Raw genomic sequence first — 26,158 nt, 5'->3', positions numbered from 1 at the left:
GTCTTTTTTCTTTCTTTTGTACCTGAGATCAAACTCACAACCTCGTGCTTGCCAGGCAGGCACTGTGCTGCTGAGCTAAATCCCCAGTCTGAAATGCTCTTTTCAGTCGGTGACCGTTGCTCTTCAGAGCAGCCCATGAGATGAGCAGGGGAGATGTGTATTACCATTTCACAAACTAGGAGTTACCTTGTCAGAAGGTCATGTGGAGCTGGGACCAGGACACAGATCCGTCTGACTTCTTGCCTGGTCCTAGTCTCACAGAATCCTACTGATTAGCAGCAGACTACTGGTAATGAAACTATGGGTGCCGACTCCTACTGGGGGTCTCTACCCCTTACTGCAGCTTATCTACGTAGTATCTTAGGCAATTTTGGTTGAATGACTATAGTTTATTTATTCATGCAGTTTGCTGCCTGTTATGGAAGGTTACCTGGTCATTCTGCAGCACTGGTTTGGTATGTTCAAGTGGGCGTGCACTGCCTTCCTATACAGTAATTAGGGCCCTCTGCCCAGGTGAGGAATCATGTCAAAGCACAAAAGGGAAGTTGGTTAAAAGAGCAGGATTTAAGTTGGGGCTTAGTTATTATTAGCTTGATGGTCTTGAATGAGATTCATAGCCATTTTGAAACTTAATTTCCCTGTGTATAGTGGAGAGGGTAATAGCTACTCTTATGACCTCCCCTGGTTGCAAGGTCATAAGGAGACAGAAGCTGTGGGGTTGCTGTGTACACTGTAATACAAGGTGCAGACAGTTGCCAGCAATTCTGTCCATCTCTCAGAACTGGTAGAGCCTCTCCTCAAACCAGAGTCCCATGGCCCTGTGTCTGCCTCTTCTACTCCTGTACAAGACCAGAGACTCCTTTGTTTCAGGCTTTGGAGTCCTGAGCTTCTCAAGGCCACCATAGTCCCTTCCTTCCTCAAGGGATCCTGGAGATGGATGATCAGATCACATCTCCATGACAACCAGAGAAGCCTTATTGCACCCCTGCAGGGGGGCGTGGTGTGACTGTTCCCAGCAGAGGGGGTGGGGCCAGCACTGAGCACCACGGTGGCTTCTGCTATAGCTCCAGGAGTGAACAGTCCCACTGGCCACTGTGTCCAACTGGCCCTGTGCTTGGTTGCTGCTAGGCTCCAGACATAGCTGAAGGCCTCAGGATGAAGGTAGGGGCCACTCTGTGGCCTAAGCAGCTGCTGTAGGCTGAACCGCGGGGACCAATTCTGCAGAATGACTAGGTAACCTTCCATAATGGGTATATAATGATCAAAACCGTTTTTGCCTCTTTCCCCTCTCTTCCTAGGAAAACCCCACGATCCCACAGTCCCTTGATTCAAGCCCCACATATTACAAGGGACCTTCCCTGTAGTTAATTGATTGCATGTGTCTGATGTCTTCAGAGGACTGTTTGAGAGTCTTAGTTCCACTGGGCTATCATGATCTTTCAAGACCATGACCTCAGGATTCTCATCTTAAACTGGAAGATCTCCGCCTTCTATACAACAGAATTTCTCAGGGAGCTTTCATAGTCCTGACGCTTGAGTGATCTCATTTCAGTCTCTGTGGTGGGAGCCACACATCAGGATCTTCACACCGGCATGCAGTGAAGGTATCTTGAATCTCAAGAAGTAAACTCTGCTGGGCCTTGGTGCCTTGTTCTATTCTTTTTTTTTTTTTAATCGGTACCAGGGATCGAACTCAGGACTGCCTGCTTGCAAAGCAGGCACTTATGCTGCTGAGCTAAATCCTCAGCCCCCTTGTTCTATTCTGAGCCTACTTACTGGAGGCTGATCAATTAACAGGGGGCTCTGCTGATGGAAGAAGGTTTTCTGGAACCTTAGCACAGCTCCTTTTCTATAAACAAGGAGATCCTTGAGGGTATGTAGTAGGAACTGGGGCAGTGTCACAATGATAATGCCTGCTGTTGATTGAGTGCTTGCTCTGGGCCTGGTACCTTGCATTACATATATTTTCTCATTCTCTCCATAAAAACCTTGTGAGGTGTTTGCTACCCCCATTTCATAGATGAGAAAACTGAGGCTCAGAATGGCTAAGTAACTTGTCTAAAGGTAGATGGCTCTCACATAGAGATATGGCCCAAGTCTGAGTCCAAAGCCTATGCCCTTGACCACTGTACTGCCATAGTCCCTTCTGTCCTCTTTTGTCAGTCTTAGGGCAGAAGGGTGTTAGGAATCAGGTGGCTTCTCCCAGAAGAAAGGTGCTTGTCTCCATGATGTCTCATTTTGATGGTGGACCATGACTCAGTGCTGCCAGAGGTATCATCTGGGTCAGCTGGGGTCATCAGGTCCCAAAGGTCCCAGCCCATTCTTTTCTGTGCCTTTGTGGCTCCAGCTCAGCTTCCTCCTACCTTTACAAATACTATTGTGCCCCAGACACTGTGCCAAATTCTTTAACCTACTTTATGTTTTTTTTTTTTTAAATGTCATTCTCTTAAGCACCCTGTGACATGGGTATTGTTATCCTCCTCTGAGAGATGAAAAACTGAAGCTCAGAGAGGTGTGACTCACTGAGGCCCAAAACCAACCCACGGAGAATCCAGAGTTGGCATACAACCCAGATCGCTTGGCTTTGGGGCAGCTCAGCTCTGGTGCTAATAGAGACCCAGAACTCGGAGTCCTTTGGGGGCTTGTTTTGTATTAGACTAGGTGAAGCCAAGGATGAGCAAACATCGGAGGGTGAAGAAAACTATGAGATTGGGCTTGGATGTGAAAGACCTGAGAGTCGCTGCAGAAGTTGTCAGCCTCAGAACAGACAGTGGGCATGGGACAGAAGATTAGATACCCAGGAGGCTGCACCCCTGGAAGCTGCAGGAATCTGGGTCTCACTGAGACTCAGAGTGACCCCTGTGTTTGTAGGAAGGGATGGGCAGTCAGAAAACACCGAAGGCTGTGTGTAGAGCAGCGCCATGTGGGAGGGTGGGCAGAACAGTGTCCATGTGCCCTCCCCTGCCTTCAGTGGCTGTGGACTGTGTTGCAGCCTCCTCCCAACAGTCACCAGCTGTGCTATGCTGCTCACAGTCATGGAGATTTGGCTTGGGCTCGGCCCTGGGTATGTGACTTGATGGATCTCTTTCCTGGTGTCGACTTTGTGATGAGAAATCGTTGCATCATTCTGCACGAGGAAGGATCCAAGCATCTTCTTGTTGCAAGCAGGCAGTAGCCCTTGCACAGGGAGGAAGCTGTCCTTTGGTCCTTCTCCCCAGGAGAAGCATCTCTAGCTCTGGCGCTGCTCTGAGTGCCTCACCCACTAGCCTTCTCTGGGCCATTCCTGGGAACCCTGGCCATCTTGGGAGAGTGGGCATCCTCTGGCCATCTCTTCTTTCATGGTCCATACGTACACTCTCTGTGACAATGAATAGGCTTTTGGTCGTTCCTAGGCTCTGGGAGTGCTGTACCAAAGCCCTCAATGTCCTGTGAATTCTCAACCAGTCTGGGGTTCAGGAGAAAAGTTTAAGCTGGGAGAGTATGTACCACAGTTGTGAACATGTAGCCAAGGGACTGTATGAAACACTGACAGGTGAGAGAAGAGAGGGAAGAGGTCCAAGCTCCAGGGTGTGGCCCAGTGAGACAGGAAAACCCAATGCAAGAGCTGTGGTGCAGTGTGAGCTAAGGAAAGAGAACACCAGCCGCGTGGTATGCTCGAAGTCAGGCGAGCCCAGTGCTGCTGGAAGAGGAGGGGCCCATCACCTTGAAGGCTGCTGGGAGTGAAGTGAGGGCTAAGAATCTTACCTGCTTTGACCTACAAGACTCCATAAGGTTGTACCTCCCCTTAGGTGTTAGGCGAACGCTGTTGCTTCATCCGGTTCTGACCTTGTACTTCCTAGAGAACCGTGTGGGAGGTGAAGGCTGATTCTGAGAGATGATGCATTTTTGCTTCAGTCCAGTCCTCCCTGTGTAACACCTGGTCCAGGTTATTAGCTGTTCTTTTCAAGTACAGTTTGAGATAATGACCCTATCATTGTAAATTTGATGGCGGCTTTCATAACTGAAAAACTGCTCCTGTCATCCAAAAAACATAACTGGCCCAAAATGTATCCGATGAAGTAGAAGCTGAGTTTTGCTGATTGGGTCCCTGACTCGGAGTCACCAGGCCCCAGACCCACAGTTCCAGTGCAGACACCTGTCCTGTTGCAGGTTGGCCCTCCCACAGGCATGAGCTTGCCCCTTCTCCGTCCAGATCTGTCTAAACTTGGACATAAGTCTGTGCACAGTAACCTGGTCATCCTTTCTGTCCTCTGTCCACGGGACTCTCAGACGTCCAGGCTCAGAGGATCCCCTTCCTGTCTGAGCTTTTCATAACCTCACCCACACCCAGCCTTTCCTTTTCATTCCCACCACTGCCACCCTTGACCACCTGTGTGAGGACTGTTTGCTCCATCACAAATTATCTAATGTACCTGGCTCGGCTTAGTTTCTCTTTGGACCTGAGCTTCCACTCTGCACACCTTGTTATTTTGGCTTTTGTGACCCTTCATCCCTATCAGTCTCCTCACCAGTGCCCTGAGCACAGCCAGTACTGTCTGCTTGGTTCTTCAGCAGGCAGGCCTCTTCCTCCTCTCCCTGCTTGACACAGGTTGTTTCTTCTGCTCTTGACTCTGTTAAGAGCAATCTGCCTGTTCTTTCTGTTCATACGGGTTCTGCTTGTGGGGATGGTTAACAGCATGGGTTTCAGCATCAGGCTGTCCATGTTTCAGCTGGTTTTCCACTTGGCCATTAAACCCTGGGCAAGCCACTTCACTCCCTGTACCTTCATTTCCTCAATTGTAAATGAAAATTATACTGGTACAACTTGTTTGGTTCTTAAAAACATTTTTAGATGAACCAATCTTAAATGTACAGCCAAGTGAATATTTGCATAAATCTCTTTGCATAACCAACACCCAGATCAAGACATGGAACATTGCTGTTACCTCCCAAAATTCCTTCATGCCCCTTTCAATTAACACACTTCCTCTCTACGGCCCACCTTCAGCTGTGAACTTCTCCTACTATCCATTCATTTTGCCTGGCATGCGTGTGTTGTTAGCAGGTGGGAGGAATCAAACCCAGAGACTCACACATGCTAGGAAAATGCTCTGCTATTGAGCCCCCCTCTAGCCCTAGCCTGTTCTTGAGCTTCATATAAATAAAATGCTGTGATATGTCCTCTTTTGTGCTGGGCATGTTTTGTTCCACATCGTGTTTGTAAGATTCACCTGTCCCTTCTTACTACACAGGTGAAGTGGGGTAACCCACAGTCTGGGGCCTACACAGTCACAAGTGGGAGACAGTTCCTGTAACACAGATCATGGGAGATCCTTGAGGGCATGAAGAGCTGTCTGAAGCCTTTCAGTGCTGCTTTGGTGGGAATGATGGTCAGGCCTGGACTTCCCTCAAGATTCTCCCCGCACCGCGCTTCATTAGTTCCCAGGCAGAAAATAAAGTTTTCTTCTGCAATCAGCCCTGGTGTCATCCCTGCTGGGATGGTAGGAGTAAGCCATCACTGAAAGCTAACTCTGCTTTGTATCTGATGCTTCTTGGAGGCCCAGAAGGAGGTGGGAAGGGCCCCCACCATCTGTTTGGGGCCTGGCAGGGTGGGTCCCAGCGTGTTTTTGTTTCGTCCATTGATTATCAGTGTGGGACAATCTCAGAGAAGGCTGTAAGCAGCCTGCCCAGGCTGCTGCTTCCCTTCGCACCAAGCAGAGCTTCAGGTGGCCAGTGTGAGGGCTGCCCCTTGAGTTTGAACCTGCCTCTCACATTGCCCAAAAAGAACACAGCACGGGTCACATAGCTGTTCCCTTTTGGCATCTGTCCTGTCACCTCCAGGATGTAGGCTCTCTCCTCTTTGGAAGAGGTACCCCTGTAGTCATGTGGGGTTCCTTGTCCAGGTAACTCCGAGGAGATCTATAGGTCTCAGGTTCCGCCTGCAGAGGGCCCTGCATTGAGAATTATCGAGAATCAGCATGATTTAGCAGTGCTATTGTTTGCGAGACCCAAGGTCATGGACCCAAGGTCAAGGTCATGACTTGGGTCAGCAGACTCCTCTGAGTCCTGCCCAGCTTTCGGCTCTGCCCATGAGGGCTGGTCTGTGCCCACCTCTCCAGTGTTGTCACCTCACCCTTGCTCACTCTGTGTTCCAGTCATGCCTAGTTATTTATAGTCTGCCAAAGGAGCCCTGCTGTTTCATACTTTGTGCCATTGCCAAGCCTCCTCCTGTTGCTTAGAACTCTGCCCGCATCTCTCACCCGCCTGCCAACCACCCACACATCTTTCAGGAGTCAATAATATTAATAATAGCAGCTAAAATGTATTGGATGCTTACTATGTGCTGAGTGCTTTGCGTGTGTTATTCAGCTGGAATCTCAGTGGCCCTTGCAGACTCGGTATCTTTGTCTTCCTCCTGTTCATACTCATTTGCTCCTCTGTTGTCTATGATAGGTGGCTGCCTTGTGCCAGGAACTCTTCTGGGGACCAGAGAGGAGGGAAAGTTGGTAGAAGGTGAACTGGAACTTAGGCCATCTGGCTGCAGGGCTCTTGCTGTTAGTGCAGTGGCCATCGCCTCCCACTGTTGCTGAAGCCCCTCTGGCCATCTCCCTACCGCCCACTCCCCTGTCCCCTGCCTCACTGTGCCTCTGAGGTGTTACTGCTGATCAGACTGTCTTCCTGGGCTGCAAAGATAGTCCTTAGAAATGTGTTCATTTTAAGTAGCAAAAACCCCAGTATACAGGGTTTCCTGCTTAGCAAGAATGAAGTGGGCTCTTTCTAATGCAGCTCAGTGGCTCATCAGCATCAGGGACATACGTGTTTTTTCTTCCCTTTTGCACATGGCGGCGTTATGGCCACTGTAGCTCCGTTCACATTTGCGTTCCAAACAAGAAGTCCCCTCTTAATCATCAAGATAAAATGCCTTGCAAGAAGCCTTGGCATACTTTACTTGGCTGTCATTGCCCAGAATGATGCCAAATGACCATTCCTAGTTGTAAGAGAAACAGAAAATCTGGGTATCTTGTCTGGGACAGGATCTGTTGTACTCTTAAAACCAAGGTAATATAAGTAGAGAAGAAAAGGATATTGGACAAAAGAAAAGTTGTGGATATTGTCTGCTAGTGGCCTAGAGAATAGAGACTATTAAATTCTTCCAAGCTCTCCAAAAACAAATGCTGTTATATCGTTTGGTGTTGTGGCCATCAAGCTTTCTTCTGTCTACATACAGACCTTTTTCTTTTTCTTTTTTTTTTTAACATATAATACTTGTACATTATTTTTATGAATCTTTATTTAACAAGATGATATACATCATTCATATAATTTTAAACAGCTGTATATTAGTCCATCTTGTAGACATACCATAATTTATTAAAATTATCCCTTATTAATTATTGAGATCACTTTAAATATTTTATAATCCAATAGCTCTGCAATTAATAACCTTGTAATTTTATTTACATTTATAATTAATATCTTAGGACAGTGGCTTACATTAAGCTGTATCAAATAAAGCTTTGATACAAGTTAGTAAATTAAGTCAAGAAAAACTCTATTATAGGCCCTACAAGAGCTTCTGAGAGGACCTGCCCCATGACAGCTCTAGCTGTTATTTTTCAATTTAATTTAATTTTATTTGCAATACTGGAGATGGAACCCAGGGCCTTACATGTGAGGCAAGTACCCTACCATTGATCCTGGACACATAATATTATTTATTATTTATTTATTTATTTTTGGTGGTACCGGGGATCAAACTCACAACCTCGCACTTGCCAGGCAGGCGCTTATGCCACTGAGCTAAATCCCCAGCCCACATATTATTTTTAAATCTTGCTGATTTGATAGGAAAATTATCACAATGAAGTAGTATTTTGCATTTTCTTCAAGTACAAGTGAGATTAACACTTTGAAAACTGTAGGTACTGTGGGCAGGGTCCTTTATTCATTTAGAAAGTTCAGATGTACAGTTCTTTCCTGTTTTATAGAAGCACTTTTTCTAGTTACCATCATGTGAGGCACACAGGGAAGTTCACAGGAGAGGCTGCCTCTGAGCGAGATTTGAAGGCTAAGGACGCACAGCATCAGCGAGTGCAGAGGTGCAGTGGCCAGCACTGTGTGTGTGCTTGAAGGTTCATTTTCTCAGGCTGCCATCACAGACTACACAAAATTGGTGGCTTACCCAGCTGAAATTTGTCTGCTCACATTCTGCAGGCTAGCAGTTCCAATGCAGGTGGAGTGGTGCCTTCTTCCCAAGCCAATGGGGGATAAGTCTCACTGCTTTCAGCATCTGGTGGCTGCAGGTCTGTGGCTGCATCACTCCAGGCTCTGCCTCTGTCTCCTCCATGTCTGCGTCTCTTCCCTTATTTCTCAGAAGGACATGTGATGGGATTTAGGCTCCACACGGTTAGTCTAGGATGATTTCATCCTAAGATCCTTAACTTGATTGTATCTATCTGCAATGACCTTTTTTTTTTTTTCCAAATAAGGTCACTGTCTTGTTTACTTTTCTCTCTTTGTTGAGACAAAGTAAAGCAAGGAAAGGTTTATTTGCTAACAGTTTTTGGAGGCTTCAGTCCATATTCAGCTGGCTCCAAGGCAGGGTGGCCTGGCTGAGGGGCAGCTGCACATGGGGGCTGCAAGAGGCAAGAGCGACAGGGGCAGAAGAGGGAAGAGTGCGCCTCCTTCCCGCCCTTATATTGTATGTGGGCACCCACACAGCCAATCCCAGCACTAGACATCAAACCAATCACAAATGCTAGACTCGGCCACCTCCATGACGGCGTGAGGCTTTGGGGGACACTTAAGCGTAACAGTCACATTTACAGTTACCAGGGGTTAGGAGCTGGATGTGTATTTCAGCCCACCACAGGAACCTAGAAGAAGTCTAGTACTACAAGGCAGTAGGATACCACGCTGTCAAGTCAAGGCATATAGCAACCACAGAGGACCTTGAGCTGAGGACTTTGGGTCACACCATTGAAGTGCATTTGGAATGGGAGAAACCTGATCAGGTTTGCAGTCTGGCTGCTGGTGTGAGAAGAATGTTGGAATTGTAAGAGTTGGTGAGGGAAGGAAGGAAGAGGGAAAGGAGGGATATCTCAGGATATATGAGATGAGAGGCAGAAAGAAGAGGGAATCTTGAAAGCCGTCTAGGCTCCGTATTTGAGTGGTCTGGTGTACTAACTTCAGGAAAGATTGAGTTTGAGGTTCCTGAGTATAGAGAGGTCCAGGAGACAATCAGAGATGGATCTGTCGGCCAGACTTCTTCTTGGAGTATAAATATAATTTGGGAGAAGAAGCGAAGGAAGCCTGGAGAATAGTATTTTCCTCTCATCATTGTATCATGAAAAGTATCAAACGTGGGGGGCAGATTGAAGGAATGCTACAGTGAACTTCCATTTACCTGCTACTAAGAGCCTATAATTGCTATTTTTCCACTCTTGCTTCATCTTACATCTATCCATCTACCCATCCCTGTTCATTCTTATTTTTATGTATTTTATATATGTATATATGTATATTATTTATATATATATTTATATGTTGCTGACATCATTATGCTTCAACACTTCAGTGGCATTTTTTTTTTCTTTTTTAAGACAAGGTCTCTGTGTAGTTCAGGTTGGACTTGATCTCACTATTCTACCCTGCCTGGCCTTGAAGTAATGGCAATTCTCCTGCCTCAGCTTCCCAAGTGCTGGGAATACACGGGTGAACCACCATGCTCAGCATGGTGTGCCTATTATTAACTAGGGCTCAATATTTAGTCAACCCCATAAATCCCAAGTGTACCACTTGGTAAGTTGTGCTGAATGCATCCACCTGTGTTCTCCAAGTCACTGTCGAGGTACAGAACAGTTGTATAAGCTCAGGAAATCCTCCTGTCCCTCACACCACCCCCAGCCATACATTAGCTTTGTCTGCTTTCTGTCTTCCTATAAGTGGAAGCAAACAGGATTTGCTCTTTTGTGTCTGGCTTCTTTCACTTCGTGTAATGTCTGTGAGAGTCATTTATCTTGTTGCTCTTACTGTTGCGGAGTAGTAGTCTATTTTAAGGGTCTATGAGAAACACCAATTTAAAAATTCCCCACTAATAGATTAGTTAATTCGGCAGTGCTGGGGTTGAACCTAGGGCCATTGCACTGAGCTACACCCCGCAGTGTCACCCCCACCCCCACCCTTTAAAAAATTTTTGAGACAGTCTCACTAAGTTGCCCGCTCTGGGCTCAAACTTGCAATCCTCCTGCCTCAGCCTCCCTAGTAGTTGGGATTACAGATATATGTCAGTGTGGTACCTTACCACTGTACCTGGCAGGAAAACCTATTTTTTGGGTACTAGGAATTGAACTCAGTACCTTGCACCTGCCAGGTAGGCACTTATGCCTCTGAGCTATATCCTCAGCCCAAGGAAAACCAATATTTAAGGGGTGGGCAGAGAAAGATTTTGCCAAGGAAATTGAGAAAAACAGTAAAGATAGTAATGGTAACTGGCAGAAGTAAGTAACAGTGGCTTAAATAGCAACAGCATTTTTTTTTCATTCTCATATAATTGAGGTCCAGAGGCAGACCATCCTGGGCTGGTATGGAGGCTTCATTGTGCCATCAGTGACTCAGACTTCAGCTTTTTGCTCCGCTACCTTCAATGCTGTCTTCTATTCTCAGAGTCACTTCATGATTCTGTTTAGCTGCTTGAGCTCCAGCCATCCCACCAGCTATCCAACCTGGCAACAGGAGGAACAGTGAGAACAGAGGGGAATATGTCCCTTTCAGCGGCTTTTCTCATAGCCCCACACACATTCCCTTAACACCTGATACCTGAAGACGTAATCCCATGACCCACACCACTAGGATAAGTGGCCTTTTGATTATCCACTGGGCACACTGATGCACCAAATAAAGTGGGGTTTCTGCCACCATGAGGAAAAATGGAGTTGGCTGCCAGCAGCTTCACCTGCCTTCTTTAAGACCTGGTGGCCAAGCTGGGCTCCAGTCACCATTCCTACCTGCTGACCACAGGTAGATTTCCTTCTCCCCAGGGTCCCTGACTTCTTGAGGGTTGCCTTCTCCCCCTTGCCTGCCTCCCTCTTCCGGGTAGGAGCCCTAAGGATCTTGTGGAGGGTAGGGATGAAAGAGGAACGGTCTAAGAGAACTTTTGGAGAGCTCTGAGGACACACTGCTGGCCCTGCTCCCGTCCCTGCCCTTAACCCCTTGTCCTGGACTTTATCCTGGAGACCCTTGCTCCCCTATCTGGTCAGCTTCCTCTGTCAGGAGGGCTGAGGAGGAGGATTTCTCTGCCACGAGATGCAGAGGGATAAGGATGACCCTTAATGGAGACAGGTAGACTTCTGAGACTGATGACCTTGTTTATGAATTGGAGAGAGTTAGAACTATCACACAGAGCTGGGGTTAGAGGAGCAGGACATGGCAGGGCCCGTGGCATCTGTCCTCTGGTGGTGGTGGTGGGACAGCTGAGACCTTCTCAGCTTGTGTGGGTGCCAGGCTGTGTGGTGCAGGGAGCCAGGCCAGCATCCGTGTTGCCCCTGCTACAAACTCTGCTTTTGGTCACACCTGCACAGTGAGAGCTCCGTTTCTATAACCCTGGATATTGGTGACCATGAGAGTTGGTGTGGGCTACTAAGTTCTCAACCACTGGTCAGGCCAAGGTCCATCATGGCTCACTTCTACCCTCCCTGAGGCCAGGACCCTTCAGGCACTGGAGCCTCATGGAGGAGAGGTGGAGTCAATATGATATCTTGGGTCCCTCCTGTGCCTGCCCAAGTGTGTAGTTCTCCCCAGGCAGCCAGGCCTCTTGCACTGCCAGTCTGCAGAGGAAATGCTGCAACCTTCCTTCCTCCTGCCTGAGACACCATGGTCAGTCACCTTCTGCTGGCTCCGGACACAGTCTCATGGCTTCCAGGCCAGTGGGGCCGTTTTCTGGCTATGTGGCATGTATGCATCTCTATGGCTGTGGTGTCACAGAGCTCATGGTTCTTGCGCATGCCTGTCTTGGAGGAAGGGGATGACAACCTATATTCCCTGACAGCTTAATGGGCTGTCTGCTCAGAATCTGGGAGTGGAAGGTGGCAGGAGCAGGTGCAGGGAGCCTGGGGGGAGCTCTCAGCTGCCAAAGGGCCAGATTGGACTGAGAGTGGCTATGGCCGGGTGCCCTGGTGACCCGTTGACACCATTCTCAGGCTGCTGGCTATCCGTGGACTGGCATTTTGTGACAGAGGAGGAGGAGCCAGGGCCCTTGGGGAAAACTTGGCCAGGCATAGCTAGGCCTGGCTCCAACCTCATACCTGAGAGGAGTGAGACATTCCTCTGTTCATTCATTCATGCAACACACATTTACCTAGAGTCTGCTGAATGTCAGCCATGGGTGCTGGCACATGGTGATAGGTGGGATGGCCAGATCCTGCCCCAGGGTCTCGGAGACTAAGGGCCACCAGGAGGTCGTGTACTGTGAGGCTGCTGAACTGGAACCCTAGGAGGGTGTGGTGTCTGGGTGGATAAAGAAAAGGCCCAGCTAGTCTTCTCCTTGACCTTGGGTTCAACCTCAGGATGCTGGGTCATACCACCTATCCGGAAGATGCTCAAACTGCCTAACAAATAGATGTGGCCACCAGGCAGTACCATGTGCATGAGATTCCACCACTTCCCCCGAGGCTACCTTGGAGCCCAGCAGGCCTGGTGCCCTGGTCTTTGTATCCCTTTGTATGCCTGTTGCGCCTACCACATTGCCAGCTCATGTTCTCCTGAGGCTGTGTGTGCTGTTGTTCCTGCCCACCAATGGGTTAGAGCCGTGTTACCCTTCTGTCCAGGAACAAGAAGATCCAACCGCAGCCTGCTAGACACCAAGCTTGCTCCATTCCAGTTCTGGACTAGTAAAGGGTGGAGGCGGGGGCAGTTGAGGAGATGATGCAGGGGTCCTTGTGGCCGCCCCGTAGCCCCTTCAGTGCAGAGCATTGATGTGCTATCCTGTCCCAACTGGCCCGGCCTACTGGTCCCACGAGGGGTGTCTGCGTGGGCACTAGAGCCCCAGTGCTGCCGGCAGCTCCGAGGGGGTTAATGCAGCCTGACTTCCTGTTGCCTTCCTTTCCCTCCTCCTCCGAAGGAAGCCTGCATTGGAATTGTAGACATAAGTGCCGGCTTTTGAGGAGTCAGCTGCTCACTGTGTCCCTGCCAGGCCTGGGCACAACCCTCTCGCCCACGTCTGCCTGCCTTGGGTTCTGTCCTGCACGTGGGGCCCTGTTCAAAGTGGTGAGGCCCCCCAGGAACACTTTCTCAGGTCCACCACCCTCGGACCTGCACTTCCCCACCACAGAGAGCTTAGGCTCGCTGTACAAATGGCACCTGAGGAGGAGGGGCTGAGGAAGTGACATCGATTGGCCCGCCCCCACCTCCTTATCCCCTATAAAAAGCAAAATGGTGACTCAGAGAGGAGAGTTGGAAGCATCCTACCCTCCTGTTCCCACTTAATTTTTGGACGTGGAATTAGGCAGGAGGCAAAGGAAACAGCAGTTTGAAATACGAGGCTGACATGCTATTAAGCAGGAGGCGGTAGAGGCGCCGTTCCTCCCGACTCCCAGCAGCCTCTGACTGTGTGGAGCCTGCTGCCTGCCAGTGCTCCCAGTCCCTTCCCAGGCCCGGGTCCCGGTGCAGCCCCTGCCCTGGCTGGGCGTGCATGGTGCGGCCGGGACCATGGCAGCCGGGGGCCGCCGCCGGCGCCCACTGCGCTACCAGTCCCTGGCAGCCCTTGTGGAGGATTCTCAGTGGCCTTTCTTGTTCCTTGTCTCAGACTTCAGCTACGCGGCTGACGACTACGACGCAGAGGGGCATGAAGAGCAGAAGGGGCCCCCCGAGGGCTCAGAGACCATGCCATACATCGACGAGTCACCCACCATGTCTCCCCAGCTCAGCGCCCGCAGCCAGGGTGGCGGAGACAGCATCTCCCCCACCCCACCCGAGGGCTTGGCACCTGGGGTAGGTACACACCTGCCTTTCCTCTGGGTTTGGAGAGGGAGGTGGAACAGCATGGGGTGTCATGCATCGGGCTCTGCGGGGCACAGTGATTGGAGGAGAGCGAATGTGTCTGTCCTTGGTGCCCTTGTCTTCTCACTCCATCCTGGGCCTCGCAGCCCCAGGCTTCTCTTCTCTCCCACCTGCTGCTGCCTGCCCTGTACCTGCCTCCCTGCCCTGCAACATCTGCACCATTGCCCCAGAAACCCTCACCTTCTTACTAGCTCCCCCTTTCAGCCCCTTTTATCAGCAGTATGAGGAGGGTCACCTGGGAGGGGCCAGGCTCTCCTGTCCAGACCCAGGCTGGCAAGTGGCTACATAGATGCCCATGCATTGCCAGTGTCCAGATGCTGGCTCTGCAAAACCCAAGCCAGCTTGGTGCTCCCTTTGGGGTGGAACAAGCCACTTCTGCAGTGTTCCCTGAGGACCAAGGGCCCCTCCAGCCTGCTCTGTTAACTCAGGAAAAGAATAAACCCTGGTGGTATCCTGGTCTGACAGAAGCAGGAGCTCTGCTCCCAAGAGATATGTTTTATAAGGGATATTAAGTATGTGCTGCTCTAAGACAGGGTGGGGGTAGAAACATGCGGAAGGCTACAGTCCTTATAATCAACACTGTGCCTAGTGACGGGGACCCACTCAGTCTGAGCACAGCTTGTGTGTGCACATCTGAGACACATGAGCCAGCAAGACAGATTTCTCAGGGCCCTTCTGGAGTTGACAAGAAGACTCAAAGCCATGCCTCTTGGTGGCATGTGTGTTTGGGAGTGGATGCCTAGAGTGTCTGGTCCTACTCGGTTCATACCTGACCAAGTGTTTTATGGGGGGGGGCTCTATTCTTCCTACTCATCCCTCCCATAGGAATGTCACTGAGATGCTAGTTAATATTTCCCCTTTCAGGGCTTGGCACCCCATTCTGACTGGACTCTACCATTCTGGAGACTCCCCTGCTCCTTCCTACCCTCAGCAGGCTCTCACCCCCTCTTCACACACCAGGGTGGCTGTTATAGCCTTTGGCAACAAGGGCCTTGGCAACCAGCTTCCCACTTGGGGGAAGCCACAATGTTGCTATGGCAACAGAGGCTGAGCCAGAGCTGGTGGCTGCCAGGCAGTAGAGTTTGGGGAAGGGATGATGGGGGGTAGCAGTAGGTGGAGGGGATGACAGAGAGTGTTGGTCAGCTTTGGGCACACACATACACATACACACAGCTAGCATTCTGGGGTGTTGTGGCCCTGGCCTCCTAAGGAAGAGTGCTAGGTTAGAGATAGATATCTTGGATATGTAGGGACAAGGATTTTTGCACCTGATGGAAGTGTCCTGGATCCTGAACTCAGGCCAACCAGTAGAGAGCAGGAAGGAGCACACTTGTGCTCACCGTCTCTTCTGACCACAGCTGGCGGCTTCTGAGACTCAGATGCTGCTCACAGGCTCAGAGACTTCCCCGCTCTAAGGGGCCGCAGCTCTTACCCCACTGCTAGCAGGTGCAAGAAGCCGCCTATAGAACCTCAACCCGGAGCCTGGTCTTTGCCATCTCCTGTCCGCTCTCCTTTCCTCCACTCTCAGTCCTCTTTGCTTCTTTGTCCCCCTTTCCTTTGCATGTCACGTGACCACCTGGCAAGTTATTCATCCGTGGATTTTTAGATTCCCTGGTGAAAGGGCCTGCTCAGTGCTTTCTGTAGTAAAACAGGTCACATACGTAACAGAGAGAAGCCTCTGCCTGGTGTTCTGAGGCTTTGGGGAGCAACTTCATTTTGTGCCTGCTCATTTTGCTTTGTAGCTCATAAGAGAATAACTTCATGGGGAACTTTGAATTCTGCATTTGCTAGAGTGACAGCCTACTACAGAGCAACAACCTACTGAGGTTCCTGGGGCCCCAGTTTTGACTTTTACAACGTGGGTGACAAGCCACACTAGAAGGAGTAGGGAGTATTTTCCCAGCTTGAGGATCTAGCAAAGATTACAGCCTGCTGCACCCTGCCGCCTGCTCCGCCTTCCCTCCTGGGCCTGCGGCTCTGCCCTTCCTGCGCATCGTTAGCCCCACCTAGTGGACTCTGGAAGTACTGCTGTTTATACTGGGGGAGCTGGAGGGAGCCAGCTCCCTGTATTTGGGGATGTTTTGGTTTAAAAAAAGAAGAAAGGAAGGAAGAAAGAAAGAATGGTTAAGATTCCTGCTACATGGCTGTACTCATTTGGCCATCCAGAGTTCCTCCCCACCCATGCTTCCTGTTGGGAACTTGGGAACAGAGGGGACTTTTGGACTAAATCAAACAATTGTTCTAGATATTCACATATCTGGCCCTGGGCATGGCCTGGAGGTGGAGGCTTCCCGCACCCAAACATGTTGTCAACTTGATTTGGAGACTCAAGATTTGGTCTTTGTATTATTGAGGGTTCTCCAGAGAAATGGAACTAGAATATGAACACGTCATGTATGTATGCATATGAGTGTGTGTGCATATACTTACTTTTTGCGTGTGTGTGTGTGCACGTGCGTGCATGTGTGCGTGCGTGTTTGAAACAGGGTCTCACTATGAAGTTCAGGCTGTTCTTGGGCTTTGTAGCCCTGGCTGGCCTCGAACTCACAGAATCTTTCTGCCTCAGCTTTCTAAGACCTGGGATTGCGGGCGTGCACCATCACGCCCAGCCTATACGTAGATTTTACATCCTGATTTATGTGATTCTGGAGACTAAGAAGCTCCACTTTCTCGGATGGATTCCTGGAGAGAGCTGATGTGTATTCAGGCTAATCCTGAACTCCTGAGAACCTGGAGAGTTGATGGTACAAATTTCAGTCTAAAAGCCAGTTGGCTTGAAGCTTAAGCCCAGCCAGTGTTCCAGTCTAGGTCCAAAGGCTGGCAGAGACCAGTGTCAGCCCAAGCAATGGGCAGGAGGAGCTCCCGCTTACTCAGTCTTCCAGTGGATTAGAGCGGTCTGCCCACCCTGGGGAGGTAGCCTGCTCTGTTCAGATTGAAATGTTCCTCTCACCAGAAACACTCTCACAGGTACACACAAAATAATTAAACAGATATCTGGGTACCCTGTGGCCTAGTCAAGCTGACACGTCAAATGAACCATCACAGCATTGTGGGGGTTGTTTTGTTTTGTTTTTAGGTGCTAGGGATTGAATCCAGGTCCTTCATACTGAACTACGTATCAGCCACCCCTTCCTCTCTTCCTTTTGTCCTCCCTCCCTGCCTATCTTCCTTCCTTCTTTCCTTTTTTCCTTCTGAGACAGGGTCTCACTAAAGTGCCCAGGCTGGGGTCCACTTTGTGAACTTCCACCCCAGCCTCCCAGAGTGTTGAGAGTATAGTCATGTGGCTGAATCTTCATAGCCTTAGCCCTCAGTGGCCCAAAGAGCTGGAAAAAAATGTAAGTTTTGGATAGATGAAAGTCTATTTTCTAGTTGTGAAATATTGGATGAATATTATAAAAGACCTCTGAGCCTCAGTTTCCTCATCTCTAAATAGTATCAAGTGCCTCTTTAAATAGTACCCAGTAGTACCACCCACAGGGCTGTGGGGAGAATGGCTGGGAGCATCAGGCCGGGCTGGGTGTTCAGCTCAGCTCCTGGTGTCCTAGGCCCACAGCTTTCCTTGTCAGTTCCTAGGAATCAATCTCTGAGCTGGTCAGGTAAGGTCCAGGTTGCTGAACTACACCCCCCAGCTCAGGACCCAATCCAACGCAAATGTGAATGTGTGTGTGTGTGTGTGTGTGTGTGTGTGTGTGTGTGCATGTGTGTGTGTGTGTGCATGTGTGTGTGTGTGTGCATGTGTACACTGCTGGACAGTGAATCTTTTTGCAATCCATCTCCTTTCTGGGGCTGTGAACATCCTGCCGTGAGTGGCAGCCTCAGATGAAGCCAGACCTCTGAGTGGCAACATACTTGCTCATCACTCGCCAGCAGGCCTTTCTCTGCTGTTTGTTTTTGTGTATGACCCAGAGATGTGCATCCCACAGAAGTATTGGGTGAACCCTAAAACCCTGCCCTGTAGATCCTCCTATAGCCCAGGCTGAGCAGGGCACGATGCCTCAGGACCAGGATCACAGACCACTGGAGAGCCAGTTTCTCTTTTGGAAGAAGGGAGGAAGACTCTCTGTGGCCAGTGGGAACTTAAGTTCCTCACGAGGACCATAGGCTCACAGAAAATCTTGTTCCCAACAGGCCACAGATTCCCATCGCCCTTCTGGGGTGAGGGGTGCAATAAAAAGGGGACACAGAAACATCTGGGTTATGTCTCTCCTCTACCACTTTGTAGCTGTGTGACCGGTGGAATGTTACTCGCCATCTCTGAACCTCATATTGCTTGTCTGTAAAGATCCTGAGAATTTCCTGCCCCTCGTCCTTATAGGTCTATTATGAGTGTTCTATAAAATAGTGTTTAGGTAGCCTGCAGCCATCAGGAGAATCCAGAAATAAAGGTGGAAATGCATTGAAACGATCTTTGTTGTCCTTTCTGTATTTCCTTTTCCTCCACTTCCTCCTTATCACAGCTACTTAGAGACATAGGTCCGGTCTTTCGTGTATGTTACCTCATTTAAGGCCTGCAGTGGCCCTAGGAGGCCACTTGACAGTTAAGGAAGTTAAGGTTTAGAGAAGTGACATAATGTGTCTGAGTCCACACAGCCAGTGGGGCCACAAAGACATGGGTCTTTGTGAGCCTGAGAGGTGCTGTCAGGTCCTGCCTGGTGAAGCTTTTCTTTATGCCTGTTTTGAGATAAGGCCTTACTCTGTAATTCAGGCTGGCCTTGAACTCATGGCGATCTTACTGTTTCTACCTGCCGAATGCTGGGATGCCCCCTGGATATCTGGTGAATGTACACAACCACTTGTGAGTCACATCTGTCATGTGAGATCAGGAGCTCTCATTCACAATGGTCTCTGTGACCGTCTCAACAGCTCCCAGCCATCTAGGAGTTCCTACTTGGTGTCTGGAATCAAATAGGCAGTTCTGGGTTGGCCAGGAAGAGGAGGGTCTCAGAGGAGGAAGCTGGGAAAAGTTGTTGCCTTCTCTTCCTCCTTCGGTCCTTCCAAGTGCTGAGACTTGGGAATTGATGGCAGGGAGGGCCAGCAGCTCCCTAGTGTCCACCCCACTCTACTCCCTTTACACTGCAGACAAGGCCTGATGGGGTGGATGAAGGGCGCCCACCAGGGTCAAAGGTGGGCTTCTGCTCAGTCTGCTGCCTCCCTGTCTCAGTAGCCTTGGTCCGCACCTCTCCCCTCCTGGACCTGCTGTCCCTGCTGCAGAGAGAAGGACACCCACTGGCTCCTGTGTGAAAGGAGCCGTGCTAGGAGGGACTTCATTGGCTCTAGGGCTTCCATCCCCCGGGGCAGACCCATTTCATACAGGAAGAAACCGAGCTCAGGGTGGCTCCAGGCCTTGTCCAAATTGGGAAGGAGGAAAGTCCGAAGTAGGTAGACTAAAAGTGCTTCAGCTGTAGCCCTTGACCCCTTTCCTTGCTGAATCTCCCTATCATTGGGCCACCCCCTCCTCTCATCTGGCCTGAACCTGCCCAGCCATCTGCAGTGTCTTCCCGACAAATGGTACCTGGCTGGCCTAACTGACTTGTCCCTCCGGCTTACCTCCTGCCTGAGCTCTTCTTCCCGCCAGTATCCTGGGATCATAGTTATTAATGGATTTCACATTTGCCCGTCAGGCTACGCACAAAGTAATATTTATCCAAAAACTGGTGCTGATCTACAGACCCCAGGTGCCATGGATGGGAGGGTGGACCTAGCCAGATCCATCCTCTGGCCTTGAGGCCCTGAAATCTTTGGGAAGCCAGAGAGGGAGACAGAAGGTGACCCAGATAGTCCCACTAACAGTGTTAAATTGCTCCCAAAACAAATGCCATGAGAGTCTAGAAGAGTGTCCTCACTGGTGCATGGCCACATAAGGTGAGCCACGCAGGGACAGGGTCCAGAGGGCTCCATACTCTGTCAGAGTTCAGAAGGGTAGCAGTGGCTGGGGGCCGTTATCCTATGGACTCTATTTTCTGTCATTGTCACTTGCTTTCTCCACTAGTAGGTATTAGGGAGACCAAAACATTTTTCTTTCACACAGAGTATGCTCTTCCAATCCTCCTGCCCAGCAGAGTCTAGGCCAATAGTTTCTGTTTGGAGGACCACACAGAGCGCTCATCCTCCTGTCTGTGTGGTAGGAAGAAGAGAAAGCCCACAAACCCAGCCCTGGCACTTACCAAATGCCAAGCACTAGTAAGAGCACTTTGTGCACAGCAGCCCATTCAGGCCCTGACACCGCCTAGTGAGATGGGCACCATCATTCCCCAATTCACGCATGCAGAAACCAGGGAGCACAGGCTTCCCAGCTTAGTAAATGATGGGGGGCATACAGCCACCATCCTCTGCCCTTCTCCGGAACATGAGTGTGAGCCTTAGCACCATTATATTTCCTCTTTCTCATCTGTGACTTTGACCTCAAACCCTGCCACTGTAAATGAGGTGAAAAACCTCCTGTCTGGAAGGGCTGCTCTGAGGACCAAGTGACAGAAACAGCTGTGAAAGTGCTTAGTGCTGGGCCACATGATGAGCTGTTTCCGGGATGTTAGTTGATCTTAAAGGACCTAAAGTCTTGCTCTCTCCTGGGCCCCAACGCTGGGGGTAGAGCTTGGTCCCTGCAGGCCTGGCTCAGCTCCCCACAGCATTCCTGCCAGGTGAAAGCCCCCTCTATAGGTGCCATCATGGGCAACTCATGGGAAGGAAAGAGAGAGAAGAGGTGGTGCCTGGAAAAGAGACTTCAACTTAATTTGAGCCATTCTTTCCCCATCCCCTACTCTGAGGCTGTTCCCTTAAGGTCCAGTGCCCGCCTTGCTGGACAGTGACCCCACTGCCAGGAGTTTTTGTCCTAAGAGGAAGGGAATGCCAGGGAAACAGAGGAGATGGGGCTCAGCTCACTGTGTGCCTCTAGCAAGTGCTCACCTCTCCTCAAAGCTTGGCTTCTAGATCTGGAATATGTCTCAAGAAGTTTGTGATGGGGGCTGGGGATTTAGCTCAGCAGCATAAGTACCTGCCTTGCAAGCAGGCAGTCGTGAGTTCGATCCTCAGTAAAGACAAAAAAAAAAAAAAAAGTTTGTGATCTAGAAGTGGCCAAGTAGTTGTGGGGAGTGGCCCCTTTTGCAGGTTGTCTAGCAGTGGTCTGGCCTCATGTCAGTAGATGTCAACAGCATCCTCAAGTTAAGTTGTCACGGCCAAGTTTGTGTCCAGACATTGTCCAGTGCCTCCAGAGGAAAATAGCCACAACTGAGAACCATTGACCTCTGAGAAGGTTTAAAAGGTCAGAGTCTAGAACAGCTATCCCAAGGGAGTGGAATCTCTTGGGGACATTGGGATTTACTAAGTAGGAAAAAAATAGATCTTCAGAAAAGGCTTAGTGAAACTGGACTTGGTGGTACAGGTCTGTAATCTCAGCTGCTCAGAAGGCTGAGGCAGGAAGGTTACAAGTTCGAGGCCAGCCTTGGCAATTTAGCTAGACTCTGACTGGGGTGTAGGTCAGTGGTAGAGGTCTGTCTAGCATGCACAGAGCCCTGAGTTCAGTCCCCCCAGTTCTGGGCTAGAGGGGAGTACAAATGGCCCTACGAGGTTTACAGGGCTGGGTGAAGGTTCTCAGGGTAGAAAAGTTGAGGCATTTGGCTTGGATAATTCCTACGAATTCAGTTATAAGACAGGTCAGACCCTAGGCCAGGGGAAACCAGCAGTCACATGGCCCTGAGCACTTGGCAGAGGGCTGGAGTAGGGGTGTCAGGGGTACTGATTACTGCATGGCCCTTTGTACTTTGCATTTGTGTGAAGTGAAAATAGTTACCCAATTAAAGTGACAGAAAATGATCTTGTGTTACCCTGGAGGACAGAATGAGGGTAGTTAATGTGAGGTCAAATTTGAATAAATGCTATACATGTTAGGATTCTCTAGGAATAAGATGGGTGATGAGCTCCCTGACTTGGGAGGAGGCTGGGGATTGAAGGCAGAGAGCAGACTTCATCGGTAGTGTCTTCTTGGTTCGCTTAAGCCCTGGGATCCCAATTAATAGGACCGGCTTCCATAGGAACCAGTGATTCATCTGGCGGTTCTCGGGAGACCCTTGTCTCACCTTCCATCTTTCCATTCACTAAACATTTTCAGAGCACCAACTTTTTATAAGATACAAAGACCTAGGAGCTGGGGGAATTAACACAAACCAGGAACTTACACCATCCCCTACCCCACGTGATTTTCTGTTGCTTTTCGCTTTCTTCCTTTTGTTCCGTTTGTTTGTTCCCTGGGTTTGAACCCAGAACCGTGTGTGTACCAGAGCACATGCTCTACCACTGAGCTACACACCAGGCCAAAATTCCTCTATTTCAGGGCTACTGAGGATTGTGGAAGAGGTAGGATCAGAGAGTGGGTTGTGCTGTGTCTGGGCGCTGCTCAGGAAGAGAATCCCAGGAAAAGGAGCAGTGTAACTTATGGAAGGTGGAAAGCCACTTGGAGAGTTGGGAAAAGGAGGTGAAGTGGTGTGGGTAGGGCATTGGGTTTGCTGGATAGGTAGGGGGTGCTCCTCACAGACCAGACCCCCAGCTCTTTGTGTTCTTCCACACAGCACCTGCCAAAGAAGGGGAGAATGGCTTGTGCCAATAGCTGGCGGCAGTTGAGGCTTTAGCATGCTCCAGGAAGTATCCTGTGTGGCCCAGTCTTAGAGTTCATTTTATAATTATTTGCATTTTACAGATGAGGAGACTGAGGCACAGGGAGTTTAAATACTGTGCCCAGGTTTACAGGGCTATCAAGAAGCAGAAGTAGAATTAAAATCCTATATCCAAGGGAGTTTTTTTTTTTTTCCTTCATCATCTGTTTTATCATGTAAACAAGACCATGTACTGGTTTATACCCAAACTTTGCTTTATGTTAATTGAATTCTAGATATGATCTTCTGAGTGGCTTCTACAATAATAGAGCAAGGGAAGCAGAGGGAGGAGCAAGGTCGTTAGGAGAATAATGATCCATCTGTGGCTAGAGCGACTCCACCTGCCCTCCGCCAGCCCCTGGGAGTCAGTTCGCATTGACCCATGATCTCCTGAGCTCCAGAAAGTCTAGAGATGGGGCTTGAACTTCTGCTAGGAAAGTTGAAAGAGCCAGGGACAAGCTCTTTCAGAGGAAAGCAAGGAGAGGAGGGAGAAAGTACTTCAGGCCAAGGAAATTGTAAGGAACAAAAGCCTGGAGGTAAGAATGTGCCTGCTCCTGTCAGAGGTTATTGTCATCATAATGATCGAGTGGTCAGCAAGGGCCACATTGCCCTTGGTTGGTCTGACTTAGTGGCTTGCTGCTGGGTGCAAGGATAATCAGATGTTGGTAAGAGGAAGGCACTGAAGTGTCATTCATTGCTTAAAACCCTCCACGCCTTCACTTTGTCTATGTGGTGAAACCCAAGATCTTTTACTGTCAAGACCCTGTCTGACCTGGCTACTTGACCTCTCTGCCCACCCCTGACAATTGCCCAACTGGAATGTGAACTCCCTGAGATGTTAGCAGTTTTGTAACAAAGCCTGTGTTCTTAGTGGCCCACAGTGCCTAGAACCGTGCCCGGCACATGGTAGGTGCTCAGTAAATATTGGTTAAATGAACGTATGCACATTTGTTTCCGTCCAGCCGGGTCGAGTTCTTACAGTCTCTTCCTCATCTTCTGGTTCCCACCTCCCCATCCGTTGGCTAACTCTTATTCATTTTTACCTCAGAGTTTTAATGTCATCTTCTCTAGGGAGCCCCTTGTGACTTCCCCTTTGCAGTGTCACATGCGTCTGCTCGTGGCCTCATACCTAATCTAAATTCCCGGTCATAACAGTAAACATGCTTTGTGGCTGATTTGGGTTTTGGGAGGGAGGGGGTGCTAGGGATGGAACCCAGGACCTGGAGCATGCTAAGCACATGCTCCCCGCTAACCCACACCCCCAAACCCACACTTCTTCTTAGAACCTCTTTATTTTCCCTGATGACATCACTTGAAATTCTAGCTTAACATAAGAAATACATAATTCAGAAAGTAAAAGTCTCCTTAATTCACATCCTACCGAGAGAACTGCTAAAAGTTGACTGAACATTTCTCTTTATTTTTTCCATATTTAAACTACACGCATTAAGATAAGATCACAGTACTGGCAGTTATGCAATTTGCTCTAGTTATTTTACTTAACAAAAGTAAGGCATCTTGCACATCAGTACTTAAAGACCTACTTCATTCCTTTCATGACTGCCGTATTTTCACCGCACGGATGCGCCACGTCACATTTAGCCTTCTTGTTTTCTTTTCTTTTCACGGTACCAGCGATTGAACCCTGTGCCTTGAGTGTGCCAGACAAGCTCTGTACCACCGAGCTGCAGCCCCAGCCCTGACCAATACACTTTTGATAGACGTCTGGGCCCTTTCCAGTTTTCACTGGTATATAAACATTGTACATACCTTTGTGCCCTTCTAAAAATGTGTTTTTCATAGAAATTCCCTGGAGTGGAATTGGTGAGTCAGAGGGTGTAAACATTTAAAATCACAATAGGTACTTCCATGGCATCCTTTCCAGAGGAGCTGTGCTTAAACTGGCTCATTCTAAAATGTGCCGCTTCCCAGTCCTACCCTTGCCCTGGCGCTGCCTCTCTCTGTACCACCCTGGAAATCAGTCACAATGGTCCGACTGCCCCAGTGAAGGGCAGACATAGTGTCACCTGTTTGCGGCTGCATTCTTAATGTAGGCACAGTGCCTCGTACACAACAAGCAGTTGGTCGGTGCTTGCTGATGCGGTAAGGGAGTGAGAGGATGGAGGATGAGGGAGATTTAAGATGCAGACTTACTGGACGTTAGATGTCTGGGTTAGGCCCCATTGTCATGGAGAGTGTGTGCCCTTTGTCCTCTGCCAGCGACCTCTCTATGTTCCTCTCCCACCCTTTTTACTCTGACCTAGCCATTCTTCCTTTAAAAGCCATTGCTTTCAGGCCTCCCTGCCTTTGCCTAGAAACCTTGCCTGGTTTCCAGGTACTACTCAGAAGCCCTTCTCCTGTAAAACTCTCCCTCCTGGGCAGGGTTGGTGCCTTTGTTCTGTGTTCCCGCTGGGGCTGATACTCGTGAACACTGAGCATATGCCAGTGGCAGGGGCCCAGTCAGACTGTGGGCCCAACTGCCAGGCCCTCTCAGGGTCTGCCTGAAGGAGCTGGTGAATAGGCAGATGGACCAGATGAAGAGTCCCAGTGGCACATTACTGGGGTTGTATAGATGTGAGGTGCTGCAAACCTTGGTCAGGTGGTGGCTTTGGAAAAGAAAAAGAAAGAAGGGCCAAGGAGTGTATGGAGACCAAGGCATTGACGAAGCGCAATATGGCGGACCCCACCAACAGTAGAGAAGCCAGGATGGGAAGATGGTCTCCTGGTATGGATATGTGGTGTTAAAGGGCTATCGCTGGGATTTCTAAATGAGGAGTCTAGCTCCTGGTGTAGGTGTCAGACCCAGAGCCCAGCAGGATGCTAGGCTGAAGATAGTGTCTTGCCATTGGCCTAGTAATAAGAAGGATTTGGAGCAGAGGGCTGAGACCTGGGTGGGTATCTCCACACACACAGGAGGCAGGAGGAAGAAGGGCCAGCTTAAACCCGAGAGTAGCCATAAGCAGCACCTACACAGCCAAGTCAGCCAAATGCTCAGACAAAATCTAGACTGTGGGAGCCAAAGAAATAGGAGAGGGACGTCTCTGGCTTTGGGATGGGCAGTGCTAGGGGCCTCTGAAGGGGCTCTTTCCCTGGAGAGGAGGATTAGGAGCCAGGTTCAAGTGGGCAGAGTGGAGACATAGAGAGGAAGCTCAGGTCCAGAGCTGGCTCAGGGTATTTGGGAGGGAAAGGGAGGGACCACTGTGGGGACTTGTGAGTCATTTCCCCTCCAGGGGGAGGACTGGGGGCCTCTGAGTGGAGTCTGTGTGTCCAGTGATGGGGACATGCTGGTTACTCATTGGAATTTCTAGCCAACTCTAATGGGGTGGGATAGAGATGCCTCGTGTGTTCAGGGAGCAGTCTCTGTGAAGTTCAAGGTTTGGAGGAAGAAGTGGGTACTGATCTGGCGCGCTGGGAATGGAGATGGGATATTCTAAAAGCCTGCTCAGAACACCTTATATTCTCTTGGATGAGGAAGGGAC

The 26,158-nt window shown here is 49.6% G+C and overlaps 1 protein-coding gene across 3 annotated transcripts in view; it reads left to right on the top strand.

Annotated features, from left to right (window-relative positions):
• The window catches only part of Abr (ABR activator of RhoGEF and GTPase), a 195,506-nt gene that overhangs the window by 88,515 nt on the left and 80,833 nt on the right, over positions 1-26,158 (top strand). For all 3 annotated transcript variants that reach the window (XM_013152089.2, XM_013152092.3, XM_013152090.3), the window contains exon 2: positions 13,781-13,965. In XM_013152089.2, the coding sequence (XP_013007543.2) occupies positions 13,781-13,965 (185 nt within the window). The remainder of the gene's footprint in view (positions 1-13,780; positions 13,966-26,158) is intronic.

Source organism: Cavia porcellus, unplaced genomic scaffold (genome assembly GCF_034190915.1).
Source record: "Cavia porcellus strain 051 isolate PalLab524CR breed Dunkin Hartley unplaced genomic scaffold, mCavPor4.1 scaffold_6, whole genome shotgun sequence".
NCBI classification, from domain to species: domain Eukaryota; kingdom Metazoa; phylum Chordata; class Mammalia; order Rodentia; family Caviidae; genus Cavia; species Cavia porcellus.
This window is presented reverse-complemented; position numbering and strand designations above follow the sequence as displayed.